At 42.4% G+C, this 13,819-nt stretch overlaps 1 protein-coding gene across 3 annotated transcripts in view; it reads left to right on the forward strand.

Moving 5' to 3' along the window:
* Nucleotides 1-13,819, forward strand: part of abhd10b (abhydrolase domain containing 10, depalmitoylase b) — a 117,878-nt gene that overhangs the window by 85,745 nt on the left and 18,314 nt on the right. For 2 of the 3 annotated variants that reach the window (XM_086021537.1, XM_086021534.1), the window contains one exon: nucleotides 10,200-10,338. In XM_086021537.1, the coding sequence (XP_085877663.1) occupies nucleotides 10,230-10,338 (109 nt within the window). In that variant the 5' untranslated portion in view covers nucleotides 10,200-10,229. Of the gene's footprint in view, nucleotides 1-10,193; nucleotides 10,339-13,819 lie in introns of those variants that run through there. The other variant, XM_086021538.1, reaches the window with a different exon arrangement.

The raw sequence follows: 13,819 nt of genomic DNA on the forward strand, positions 1-13,819 counted from the left end.
ATAATCGGCCCGAACGATATCCCTACTTGATAGACATGTTCGCCGATGAAACCAGTACCGTGGGCTGTTTTTATTTTTATTTTTTTTTAACTCTTCACACCACCCTTTTCATGACTAATCCTCAGTATTGATGGTATTGCGGTCAACCAAGTTGCCCGACATAACTTTTTTCGGTGTGCGTTTTTCCACAAAATTCTCCGGAGGTGACACATCAGTGTTGGCAGCAGGCAAGCAGATGAAGAAAAAAAAAAAAAAAAAAAAGAAGAAGCAATCCTGATACCTCCCACACGTTATGCACAATAAAAAGTGGGCACAACACAGCAGGCGTGCTCCAAACTTCCCGAAAATAATTTTATTTTTTGCAAATCTCTTTGCCACCCAGAAGAAATCACATTGACATCTTTTTTTTTTCTTTTCGCTCCTTCTGAGGCGGCGGAACAAAGCAAGAATAATAAAAAAGGGAGTCTGCGATGATCCCCGACAGAATCCCCTCGTCTGCCGTAAAGACGGCGGCGGAGTTTGATTTGGCGCCGACACGTTTCAGGCTTGAGTGAGTTTACGGCGAGGTCACATTGTCGCTAGGCACAAGCGTGGGAGAGAGATGGGGGGGGGGGGGTCGGATCACAAACGCCGCGCTAGCGCTCAAATATTCGCACAGGAGCGCCGCGCAAATTGGCGCCTTGGAGTCAACACACATGGTGATAATTCCGGTAAAATATTAACCATCAGATTGCGCGGGCAGTCGTCATTTTGGCGGATAACGGGCCCTTCATTACGCAGTGATGAGACGGTATTTATTTTAGTTCAATCTTGTAATGATGTTAAAATATCAACCCTCAAAGTGTGCATGTAGTTATCACTCGGAGGGCTAATGAGTCGTTCGTCACGTGCTGCCGAGACTAAATCAACAAAGTCGGCCTGAAGTGAGTCAAAAGAGAAACGAGATAAAGTAGCGGAACAGTAATACAAAAGCAGTTGCAGCGCTAAGCTAACAAGCAAACTGGCAGCTAGCCAGTCGGCGGCTAGCTATCGCAAGAAGCTAGCATAAGCGGAACAGTAATACAAAAGCAGTTGCAGCGCTAAGCTAACAAGCAAACTGGCAGCTAGCCAGTCGGCGGCTAGCTATCGCAAGAAGCTAGCATAGCTGTCTACATCTTCACTTGAATTTGTTGGGTTTTTTTTCATTTTGAGGCATATTTTTCTCCCAATTTTTGGGGCGTTGCTTTTTTGTTTATTCTGTCGGGCTGTTGTCGCGACAGGCTGATGTTGACCGCTTAAACACGTCATTCCGTCTTTTTGTATTTTGGCCTCTATTTGCACGTCCCTAATGCAATTTGACTTGTTGGTTCAATTGTGTGGAAAGCAGCTTTTTGCGTCAAAGAAAAAGCTTTTAAAGTGTCACCTCGCTCTCGCCAAAAAGCCTTTTAGACGGGAGTGTGAAGACGACTTTTCCCAGGCGGGAATTTGACTCATTCAGGCGGGATGGTCGGCAATTGCCTGTCTTCGTCTCGTAAACGCCGTACATTATTATTTTTATTTATTTATTTATTTATTTATTTATTTTTTCATAAAGATGCATTCCCACTAAAAAGGAACAAATATATTGGGGCGAAACTTTCAAATGGTTCTACGGTTGCAAAATATTGATAAACAAGATTCATTCATTAGATTATTACTATAAAAGGTGTCTAAATGTATTTTTTATAAGGAATATGTCATGTAAAGGATGACGTACTATTCAAACAAAAAAACAAAACAAAGCAAATATGTTAGGGTGAAAACAAGTCTTTTTCAAAATAAATAACCGACTGAATGAATGTCTTTAACATGAAATTGAATTCAATATCTATTTTAATAAAATATACACAATGAATTAAAACACCATGTACCGTTATTGATCATTATAAATATGACAGGGTTAAAATATTTTGAAAAAATAGTATTTGGTTTCAAAATAATAGTAGTGTCAATCAAGAGAACTATATATATTTGAATTAAACATATATAAATAAGAATAATATGCACAATTCTATTTAAAAAAAAAAAAAAAAAGGAACAAATGTGACGGCGAAAATTTGTTTGGTTTACCGGCATGCTTATTTACGGAACTTGTTCCAACATCTTCGCGAGTACAAAAATCCAAAGAAAAAGCTAAACACATCCATCTCCCCGGCATGGCAGGAAATGAACAGGGGATGGAAATGAAATTAGACCCCCCCAAAAAAAAAAAAAAAAAAAAACAGAACAAGCGATGAATAATGCATGTGTGCCGTGGGCTATAGATTAAGTGTGAATATTCATTCGCTGGCGTGCCCTTTGGGAGCCTCATGCATATTCATACGGTGGCGTGCGTATACCCGTCGGTCAATAAGAGCAAAATATGACATTCCTTATTCCTTCGTATAAGACTGGCCGGCATTTATGTTCGGAAGAGACTTCTACTCCGGCGAGTGACCATCGCGCTCGGCGCTCCTCCATTAAGTGCAAAGTCACCAGAGCAAGGAAAGCCCATTAGCCTCGAGAAGACCAAAAAGGGGGAAGGGAATGATTAGACTGATTGGATAGAGCACAGCTAGCTTGCTTAGGTCAGAACTAATCAGCGTCAGGGTACGGGAGGTGCATAACGAGAATTTTCCCAAAGTGCGTCGGCCGTGAATTGTCGCGTTGGATGCAAGCCCGTTTTGTTTAAAAACGGGGTCGTCATCCATGAAGGAGCGCCGATGGATTTCATTCCATTAAACGGCCGAGTCGGCTCGTCGTTTTATGCGTCGCGGCTCAAAGACCTTTGGAAAAGAGTTTAACAAGATGACATAAGCACGGTCTTTTGGGAAATCGTAAAAGACTGGTCGGGATGTGGTGTCGGTGTCCTTATCGACCATTCATTTGTTAAATTAGGGACTGGACATGATTTTGGGGTGGTGCTACGTTAGCCTCTTGCCTTAGCCGCTAGCTGCCCATATGCTAGCCATCTTAGTGCTAGCACTAGTTTTATTTCAGTAGCTTTCTTCTTCATGTTTTTGTCTCCATTCCCGTTGGTGAACTGGTGTATTTGAGCTCGTTGAATTAAAAATTGAGTGAGAATTTGGACTGCTACGTTAGCTTGTTGCCTTAGCCGCTAGCTGCCCATATGCCAGCCATCTTAGTGCTAGCACGAGTTTTATTTCAGTAGCTTTCTTCTTCATGTTTTTGTCTCCATTCCCGTTGGTGAACTGGCGTATTTGAGCTCGTCGAAGTAAAAACTGAGTGAGAATTTGGACTGCTACGTTAGCCTTCTCAAGCTACGGAGCTGCTTGTCTTCCAACTCAATGGTACCGCACCGTTAACTTTTGCTTGAATATGCGGCCCAAAAAAAAAAAAAAAAATGCTTACTTCAAAGAAAACAAGTGCGTGTTTTTAAAAATCCAGGCTAAGACGTAATTACGCTACTCCGTGGCACGAACATGAATATTCAAAGCTGCCCGAATTAGTTGTGTGGAAAATAATGAGTTTATTAGCATTTGTTTATTTGTCCGTGCATAAGAAAAAAAAAAAAAAAAAAACCTACTAATGAGAAGGCATTAACGAGCGCTCCACTCTCCGGAGTCCTCGTATTCCTTGCTTGATTTTAAAAATACTAATGAAGAAGGAGAGATGTCCCGCGCAAACCCCGGACGAGGGTCTGTGCATTGAAACATTAGCGCGGAGGGAAAAGTTGCAATTATAACACATAGAGTGAGTTGACATTTAGGCCGCGGAGATATTTGGCCTTATCACACCCCGGCGTAATGAAAGGTCAACGGGCTCCTCGCTGTTGACTGCTGTGAAGTTGCTCCTTGAGTCTCTATTGAGGCCGCCGCCGCCGATTGTTTTGGGGAGATAACGCGTCACTTGACTTGATTGATCGCCATGATGCGGTGTGAGGCCGGAATGGGGTGAAACGAGGTGTATCCTTTGACGCTCGCTAGCAAACTTGCTAATAGCTTTAGCCAACTGCGCCGTTGTGCTCGCTGTGTCCGTCTCGAAATAGGTACGGCGGCCGTGAGTGGGAGCTGAGCTTACTGTCGGCGCTAATGCTTTCCTGTCAAGAGTCTTTGTGTTTTTACCGGAGACATAAAATCCGCGTGAAGCAGAGTGCTTCTCCACATCGGCCCGCCAAGACGGTAAACGTTTCCGCAACATGTCAAGCAGTTCCTTTAATGCGCACAGGATAAGCGGCAGAGGGAGGTGCTAAATAGAGATGCGCTGGGCGTTTTTTTTTTATGGAATGGCTGCCGTCCGCCCACCCCCCCCCCCCCGCCCACACGCCCCACCCTTCCAACATCCTCCTTCGCCGATGCTCAGGCATGCTGTAGCGAACATGCATGGCGGCGTGTCCGCGCCGTCTCGCCGCTCCTGTCGACTGCAAGGAAAAGTGCAACCTTTGCCTTGGGCCTTAATTATGTTCAATTTGCCAAGCCGGGCCTGAAACCATTGGAGGGTCTGGGGGGGGGAGGGGGAGCTGGGGGGTTGCAAAAGCTCTCTGACCTATTTATCAGTGCGGCGTTTTGCTTCCGACGACGAGCTAGCGAGCATGACACACAAAAGCGATGGGGGGAGCTAAAAAGGGTGTATACACTTTTGTTTTGTTAGTTCGGTTATTGTAAATGTGACATGACAAGCATTATATATGAAATCTTTCATATTAGAAATATTTGTCTGAAATGATTGGTGTGCAACTAGCAATAGCAAATCTGACCAGGGGGGATAAAAAAAAAACCCACAAAACATAAAATATATATTTTCTTCTTCAATGACCATTAACACTTAATCATTTTTTTTAAATAATGAATTGAATAAATGTGTAAAACATCATTTGAGTATTTTTACTTGACATTTGAATATTTGATAATTAACCATGTCGAAATGAGCAAATGTAAAATTAGGAAAAGTTTAATAATTACGCGCAAATATTGCTTCTTAGTTTAATAAAAAAACATATTTTAATTCTAATGTGAAGCAAAATGTAAGTCATAATGCGTATAATTACCGTTTATTTCAATCCATTAAAAATAACCCATAATGACCCATAAAGATTTCTGGAGGCTGATGCCGATTCCGATTTTGGGCAGAATAAAATTCCGATAACCGATTTAGTTGGCCGATTAATTAAAAAAAATAAATAAATATATATATATATATATATATATATATATATATATATAAAACTTCTTTTTCAGTCCCTTCAACACTTAGAACCATGAAAATATTAAAAATAGGCACACTATTTGACTGTTTTACAATGCTTTGTCCTTTACTGTTTGACTTTAAAAGAGAAAAATGTGCCAAAATCGGCCAATTTATTTATTTATTTTTTTATGTCATCATCCTTGGCATTTGTTGTAATGTGAAACAAAAAGAAAAAAAAAGAAATAAATGACCCCCCCCATAAAAACACCTTTTGTTTTAGTTGGAAATGTGAAAATGGGACTTAATAAAACATCGCCCCAAGCATTTATGAAGCGCCCGGAATAAATCCATCCACTTTATTTCCTATGGGGGAACATGCTAGGCTTTTCCACTGTAAGTTTCTATTTTTAGCACACATCACTGCGGTTGCGTTGAACGGGTGCGCTAACGCGGCGTCCCCACCACACCGCTGCCTGCTTTTACCTCGCCCGGCCTGTTAGCAAGAGCAGGATGTCAGGCTCCATTAGCGAGCCGCCGTCCGCCTGCTAACGGACGGCGGCTCCGTGGCGGGCTTGTGAATTAAGGGTCAGGCCTCCACGCAACACCAACGCCGCCGTCGCCTTAATGAGAGCTGATGGTGAACCCCACACACACACACACACACACATTACTTTCCTCATTTGCTTGGCTATTAGCGTCAAACCTGGCGAGAGGTCCGTCATAAAGCGGCGTGAAAAGGATTTTGGTCAATATGGCAAAGACGCCTAACTACAGAGCCAGATATAGAACATACTGTGTAGGAAAGTAGTACACAAACAACAAAGCAGCGCCACCCCAAATTTTGGGAAGCCCTCAAATGGTGACCTTTTTTGTGCCATGTCATCGAGGCAAAAGGATTGGAGAGGGAGGATGGTGGTTAGGATGGGGAGGGGGGGGGGGGGGGCCGTGCTGTAATCTGATTAGATCTGGCTCAAATCCCAGCCAGGGACTGAAGTGCAGTGCTTGTGGTTTGTGAAGGGTTTACCCTTAAGTCTGCGCCATGGAAATAATCTCACCCCCGGTAACAAGTCAACGGCACTAAAGACATAAGTCGCCGTCATTACGCAGTCATTAGAGGAAAACGCTGCTTGTACAGGCACAGGGCAGAAAGAGAATTCTACCGATTATGCCATCGATGAATCAAGTAACAGGCTACAAATGTATTTTGCTTTATTCATTGGAATAACATGCACATGGGAGGTATAGGTATTGTCGTTGACCACTTCACATTTGACTGCCGTGTCTGTGACTTTGAATGTGAATGGCTTTGAAATAATTACACGGTGAAATAGTTGTAATGTTACAGGAGTGAAGTTGCAGCATGCTGAGAAAAAAAAACCATGGTTATTTTATATGAAAAAAAAATGGTGGTTTTTAATCAAAATATTCACAATTTAACAAGAAAGTTCACAATTGACCAAAAATATTGACGAAAATTTTTTTTTTAATAATTGTAACAACGTTAACAATTTTGAGAGCAAATTATTTTTGGGAAAAAAATATATATATATGTATGGTAACCTAACAATTCTTGATTTTTGCCAGAATAAAGTCAACATTTTTCGTAAAAAAAATGCATTTTACTACATTCGTACAAATTTGAATTTGAAGAAAAAGAAAAAAAGTCACTTTCAGAAAAAAAGTTATAATATCATAAAGGACAAAAGTTATGATTTTTTTTAATTTTTTTTTTAAAGTTGACTATTTTGAGTAAAGAGTTGTAATATTACCAGCAAAAAAGTTGGACATTGACAAGAATTAAGTCACACTGGTCGTCGTTGTTCCCTTCTATTCGTGTGGTTGTTTGCTGAGATTTTTTTTCCAAACCCATACTGTGCCCCTCCCTTATCGGAGCATTCTTTGGAACTTGCTTTCTTCCCTCCCAAATCCGAATGTTTTTCTTTTTTCATCCAAGAAAATGGGGGAGCTGTCCAGCGACCCGTCAGGCTTCCCGTTCTGTCTCCATCTGTTGGTCATTGTTGCAACTGTGAAGTGATTTTCGTTGCTCTCTACCATGACAATAAACATTTGATTCCATTCCAATATAACTAAAAGAGTGGCCAAAAAAAAAGTCATAATATTACCGTGAAAAAAAAAAAAAACATACTAGGAAAAAAAGTTGTCATTTTTAAGAAAAGAACATTTTTGTTTAAAAAAAAAAAAAAGAAAAAAGTCACAATGTTTAAATGGTGAGGTTAGTGAAGGTGCACACGACGCCGCGATTGCTTTAGGTCACCGTGTCACATTGTGCTTTGCGGCGTCTCATTACCGGCCACCGAGTCGGCGTGCAACATTCCCATATCAGTTTGCGCTCATTATCTCTCCTCCATGTTACTCTTTCATTTCAGCTCACCTAAATTAAATGCCAAAAAAAAAAAAAAAAAAAAAACCATAATGCAATTCTGCTGGAGGAGAACACGGCGGCTAATTGCGTTCCGCCTGACTGTCGGCGCTACAGTTCGTCCCACCTCCGTCCCCCGCTTCCATCGCTCTGCCTTAATTATCCGTGGCTCCCCGCCTCAGCGGCAGGTGTTTGTCTTCCCGCACCAGCACTCCAGCTGATGACCGCCGTCCAACGCCGCGAGCCGCTCTCCGTGCCGAGGCCCCCCCCCCCCCCGCCGGTTTTAGCCACGTCGTCGTACTGCAGCAAAGCGGAAAGTTAGCACGACGAGCGTGCGCAAAAACACGGCCAGCCAAATTCACATTTTCATATTATGAAGAAAGAAGTTGAAATTTTTCCATTTTTTGTTTGACCAAAATCAAGTCAGGATTTTAAAAGTATGCAGCATAATTATTTTACTCTTTTTTTTTTTTTTTAAATGATATAAAACTGTTTACAACAAAAAGGTGTAATTTTATGTTACGTTTTGAAATTGTAGTACAATAAAATATTTTTTTTTTGTTTCACCAGAATATCACAAGAAAAAAAAAGTTGTAAGTTGATGTTACATTTGAAATATCAGTAAAATAATAGGAAAATTACTTGTACTGAAATGCATTTGTAATTTTTACAAACGGGATCACTTTTATCCGAATAAATTGTTAAGATTATGACGGGAAAACAATGACGACAACTGACGTGAACTGCATGTGAAGCGACTCCGGCGATGCAAGCGGCGCGCTCGTAATGAACACGCTTTTGTACTCAATGAATGCGGAAATGAACCAGGCACATCCAGCCATCCCATAATAACAGCACGCAGATAACCAAATACATTTGTTTTGCTCAACGTCACCGCAAGCTTTCTTGTGTTTTATCTGTGGTCCTTCGGCGCCATAAAACACACACACGCACATGTTGCTGCATAAGATGGCGGAAATGCGATAAAGGTAGTGCTTTGGCACCTTATTATGGTGCTCGGGAACTATGTCAAAATGAGTTTGGGACTTTCATTTAGACAAACGTATTGATTTGCTGCTGTCCTATGACATCTTGAAACCAAGGACCTACTTTGAGATGAGTTGAGGAGCTTCATTCCGAAACAAGTGGTGCTTTGGCGCCATCTTCTGGGATCTCTGTGCCAAGAAACTAAGTCAAAGAGAAATGAGGAGCTTCTTTTTGAGAAAAGCAGTGCTTTCCTGCTATTTTGTGGCATCTTGGTAGCCTAGCAACTATGTTGGAAGTGAGTTGAGTAGCTTCGTTTGGACACTAGTAGCGCTTTGCTAGCATTTCAAGGCCCTACTCTGCAACAATGCCGCCCTAGCTTGCGCATTTACAGGTGTGAAGATCTTTTTCTGATTTTTTTTTTTTTTTCAGCATTTTGAAATGTGACCATCTTGGTGATAAAGATTAAAAAAAAAAAAAAAAAAAAGGTGACCAAAGGACGTGTGAAGGGTTAAAATGGAATTAAAAAAGCGCCACACGCCTGCTGAATTATTAAGGAGACGCTGAGGCGTCGGGACGTTGGGCCAATGTCGTCGCTCGCCTTGACAAAAATCCACACTGACTTCCCTCCCGTTGCCTCCGCCCCTCACCCGGAACCGGTTTGATCCTGATTGCGCGGACGCTGCGGCTGGCAATTTCCACAATCGTGTGCAGCTCGCAATCCCCCCCCCTACAACCCCCCCCCCCCCCCAGCTGCTCTAACGCGCCGTCAATAATATGGATGGCGAGGCCAGGCCGGCTGCTTTGCTGAATCACATGATGGTGACCGACCGATGGCCTACGACGCAGACGTGCCTTCAGATTGATTAAGAAAAAAACAAAAAAAAAAAAACATACTTTCATGACATCAATAAATAGACAAAGAATGAAATCGCTTTCACCCCATTTTTATTTTGCTCCAATTTAGTGGACTCGTTCTGGTCCGCATGCCTCGACCACTTGGGGGCAGTATGATACAAACATATGGTCAGTAAAATGAGTGCTTCTTTGTAGATGATAAAGAATATATGCTATTGCCGCACCGGGTGTGTTCAAATATGCCTTCCCTAAAGGCTTATAACGCCGATACACAGATGCTACATGCTAGTTGTTAGCGCATAATGTTTGCCATTGTATTGCGTAAAAGGTCAAGATTTTGATTTTGTCCTCATAAATTCAATATTTAGATTTGAGTAAAATGATACAAAAAAAAACAAAAAAAAAAGTGTTAAAATTAAAAATATTCTTGCACTTTATCCTCATTAAAAAAATTAAACCTTTTTGGGATGTAATTCTGGTAAAGTATTTTTTATTGAAAAAAATCCATTTATTTTGGCAGAGTTAAAATGTAGTTTTCTTGTCATATAGCATTTCTTGTAATGTTATGAATTCTTCATTGTGACATTACAACTTTTTTTTCTTGTATGAAAAAAATACTTTAGTAATTTAACTCTGGTTCCTGATTGTATGCAGGTAAAATGACTTTATTCTGTTAAAATAGCATCTTTTTCTCAATATATTAAAAACTTTATTTTTAATGAAATTATGACTTGATTCCTTTTTTTTTTGTTTGTTTGTTTTTTGTTTTTTTTTAAAAAAAAAAAGGTTTCTATTCCATCCTGAAATTGTTTTCTGCCGTTTTTCCGCGCAGGCCTTGAACGCGTCACGGCAACAAACAAGGATGGACGACAACTGGGCAATCTTTTGCGTTGATTTCTCAGCCAGAGTCGGCAGGTCGGCCCGCTACAGCCAAGTGGAGACTGTGGCGCCTCACCCGGGCTTGTCTTACAGTAAGTAGCAAGTGTGTTTATTTGACTCATTTTGAGCTACTTTCACAGTGGGGGAAAATGGCCAAATCTCCATTAACGTGCTCATTTTCTACAATCTGATTTCTCGTAGGCCTTTTGCCACGGCGCTAATAAAACGGGTGTCACAAAAAACTTGTTTGATTTGTGGGGCCTTTAAAACCTTCAACATTTTTACCATCAGCGCACTTTTAACGTTCATCGTTACGCCGTCTTCAGCGGCCCGCCTTGTTTTTTACGATGTGCAATAATCGATCGGGGGAAACGTCTCGGAGGAGAATAAAATGGAAACGAGGGGATGCGGCGTTTAATGTCGCACGTGCGCTTGTCATAATTCCTTCAATTACAGGCTGTGCGGCGAACGCTTCGTAAAGAAACCCGTCAAATTTCCCTGTCATTCACAATGACCAAAGCTAAAATTCCTCACAATTGAATGAATGCTTCACTTGTATAAACCCTTCTTCAGCCTGATAAAATCGCACATTTTTTTCAACATACAGTTGACGAGATTTTGGAAATTCTTTGAACGATCGAAATATTATTATAATTCATATTTTTTTATATATACTTTATTATTAATATATATTATATTTTTTTCTGGTAATCTTTATTTCACAGCTGGACTGTGAAAAGACAAGTCAATCCGTCAATGGCAGTGAATGAGTTAAGGGGGTGCATGTTATTTTTAGGAGTTTACCGTATATATGTATAATGTGTTCATACTTTTTCAAATAATACATCGCAATCCTTTATTGCAAATTATTATTGCGGACCCCAAGCGACATCTCCCTGACGCCCGGGACCCCAGTTTTGGCAAGAACAACAACCCGCAGATGCGGCGCAAAATCAATCAGCGAGATGCAGCGCTCTCGCATGTCCTGCAACCATTTTGGCGACCGCCGGGGGGGGCTGCCAGCCCCCGATTAAAACTCGCTGCAGCTCCGTAATCCTAATCTGTATGCAGACGCGTGGCGGCTCCCCGGCAGCCATTTTGGAAAGCAGCTGCTTCCGTCGTAATGGTGGGAGCGCGGCGCGGCCGTCGAGAGATTTAAGGAAGGAGACGCGGCGAACGTTCCGCCGCTGCGGGGGGGGGGGGGAAGGGCGGCACGTCTCCAGCGATGCGGGGGTGATTTCTCGCGGCAGGCCCGTAAAGTGTCCTCAGGCGTGGTGGTGGAAGGAAAAAATAAAACAAGTCAACATTACGTGGCGCAAAAAAAAAAAAAAAAAAAAGAGAGAGAAGAAGCCCCCTCTGTAAAGGAGAGCGAGGATTAGGAATGACAGAGGAAGCGTGTCATCCCCACGTCTTTGTTTCCCCACTCGGCTCCCATCTCGCTTTGATGAAATGATTTCTTTTCGCTTTTCACGGCTTCCCGGCCTGACCTGATTTTGTTCTCGCGGTGCGGCGAGCGCCCGCCGTGCTAATGGACTACTTTGAGAGTCGGGAAGCGTCGGTGATGAGATAAGTGGATCGGAGTCCAAACCGAACAATAGGAATTAAATAAACGTCACTGCAGCGTGGATGCCGAGCTGGAGGAAGAACATCATGAGCATTATCATGCTTCCCAGCAGGAGGCTCGGATACGCACGATACTTCTTTTAGTCAAAACTACGAACAATAGGAATCAAAAGAGTGAGGCCGTCCAAACTATGAATCATAGAAATGGAAAGTCATCACTTGAGCGTGGATGCGCTTCAACTCGGTTTCCAAACTCGGAACAAGCAAAACGAAAGGGTGGGGGGGGGGGGGGGGGGGCGGATGCGTCTAATCTGTGAAGAGTCGAAATCAAAGGCCTTATGCTCCTCCAGTCTAATCGTCGCCTCTCGCACGTGAACATCGCCGATAGCCATTCATCCCGGCCGCCATGGACGCTGTCGTTTTCCATCCCCAATCAATCGCTCACGCTAACGCCATCGACGGAGAAGGACGGATGATGAGCCACAAGGCGATGATGGACGATTCCGTTCCATTATCATTGAGTATTAAATCTGCCTACAGTAGTTGGACACCACATCAAACTTAAAAAATCGTTTCAATCGAGTCCAGTTGCCTCGATTCAAACATTCATGACCTTGATGACTGAGAAAACTTTTTTTTTTTTTTAGCATGTACAATAATTGAGGCGATTTAGCTATCAGGCTAACAATACTCTTAACATTTATCCTCAAAACATTGCAGTTTTTTTTCCTCATCAGACTTTCTCACAAAGTTGCGTTTTTTTTTTTTTGTCTGGCAAGGCAAAAGTGACATTGGCTCAGGTTGAAAAGTCCTCCCCTCTGCTGCATTAATTGCGTGGGTGTGCGGCGAAGGGCGGAAACGCCGATGGGCCATCTCCTATGGCAAACGATTAAAAGTGTCCGGGAGGTATAGTGCAATAAAACAAAGCTGGATGCGTACGTGTTTCCATAGTAACGGGAATAAATGTGCTAAAGCGCGCCACGGGGAACAATCTGGCCGGCCAATTAAGCGGGTCTAAAATGCACCGTGGCCTTATCACCAAAAGTAACGACAACAACTTTGATGTATTTAAAGGAGCGAGCCCTCTGTAGCTATAATGACAGTGCTAACAAAAATAATCATCCTGATATGATTCATATTTTACATTTTACTTTGCATTGCAGAACTTTTTAATGGCTTCATCATGAGCTCAGTTTTTTACCTTGTGCATTTCAGGAATAAGCCTTTTTTTCCCCCCCTCCTTTATGGACCCATGGGTCACAAATAAGAAATCAAAGTCCACCTAGCGACAATCGCTCATGGCATTGCCAAAATGGTATTTTAAAACATATTGCGACAGGGGGGGAAAAAAAAAAAAAAAAAAAAAAAAAAGCACCACTGAACATTAATGCGTGCGTGCGTGTGTGTGTGCGCGCGCGCTATTATTTTGCACCGCCAGCCTTCCTTTGACCTTGATGTGCTGCCGTGCCCTCTGCCGCTGCGGCGCTAGCTAGCTCGCACTGTGTGCCCTCCTGTGGTGAGCCAACGCATCATTAAAGACGCCCGCGCGCACGCACTCAAACACACACACACACACACACACGCGCGGTCAGAGTGCTGATCAATAGTTCATTGGGCTGCAGGTCAACACAGGGAATTAACTGAGTGTGCCCAGTCATGTGGAGGGAGGGAGGGAGGGAGGAGGCCGATGGGAAAAATCATTAGCTAGATGCTCTATCTATCTGCCCATCCATCCATCCATCTTAGCTAGCTCACCAGCTCGCTCTCACTCTCTAGCTATCTTAGCTGGCTATCTTAGCTAGCAGGCTAGTTATCTTAGCTCTCTACCTTAGCTAGTTCTTTATCTATCTATCTATCTATCTATCTATCTAGCCATCTTAGCTAGCTAGCTAAGCTAGCTATCTAAGCTAGCTATCTTGCTTATCTATGTCTTTGCTACCTTGCTAGCTACAGTATCATCTTAACTAGTTAGCTCGCTATCTACCTGTTTATAGTCTCTCTCTCTTTTCT

The sequence above is a fragment of the Filicampus tigris genome, chromosome 21, assembly GCF_054856515.1.
Source record: "Filicampus tigris isolate MCC_2025a chromosome 21, RoL_Ftig_1.0, whole genome shotgun sequence".
Classification (NCBI taxonomy): domain Eukaryota; kingdom Metazoa; phylum Chordata; class Actinopteri; order Syngnathiformes; family Syngnathidae; genus Filicampus; species Filicampus tigris.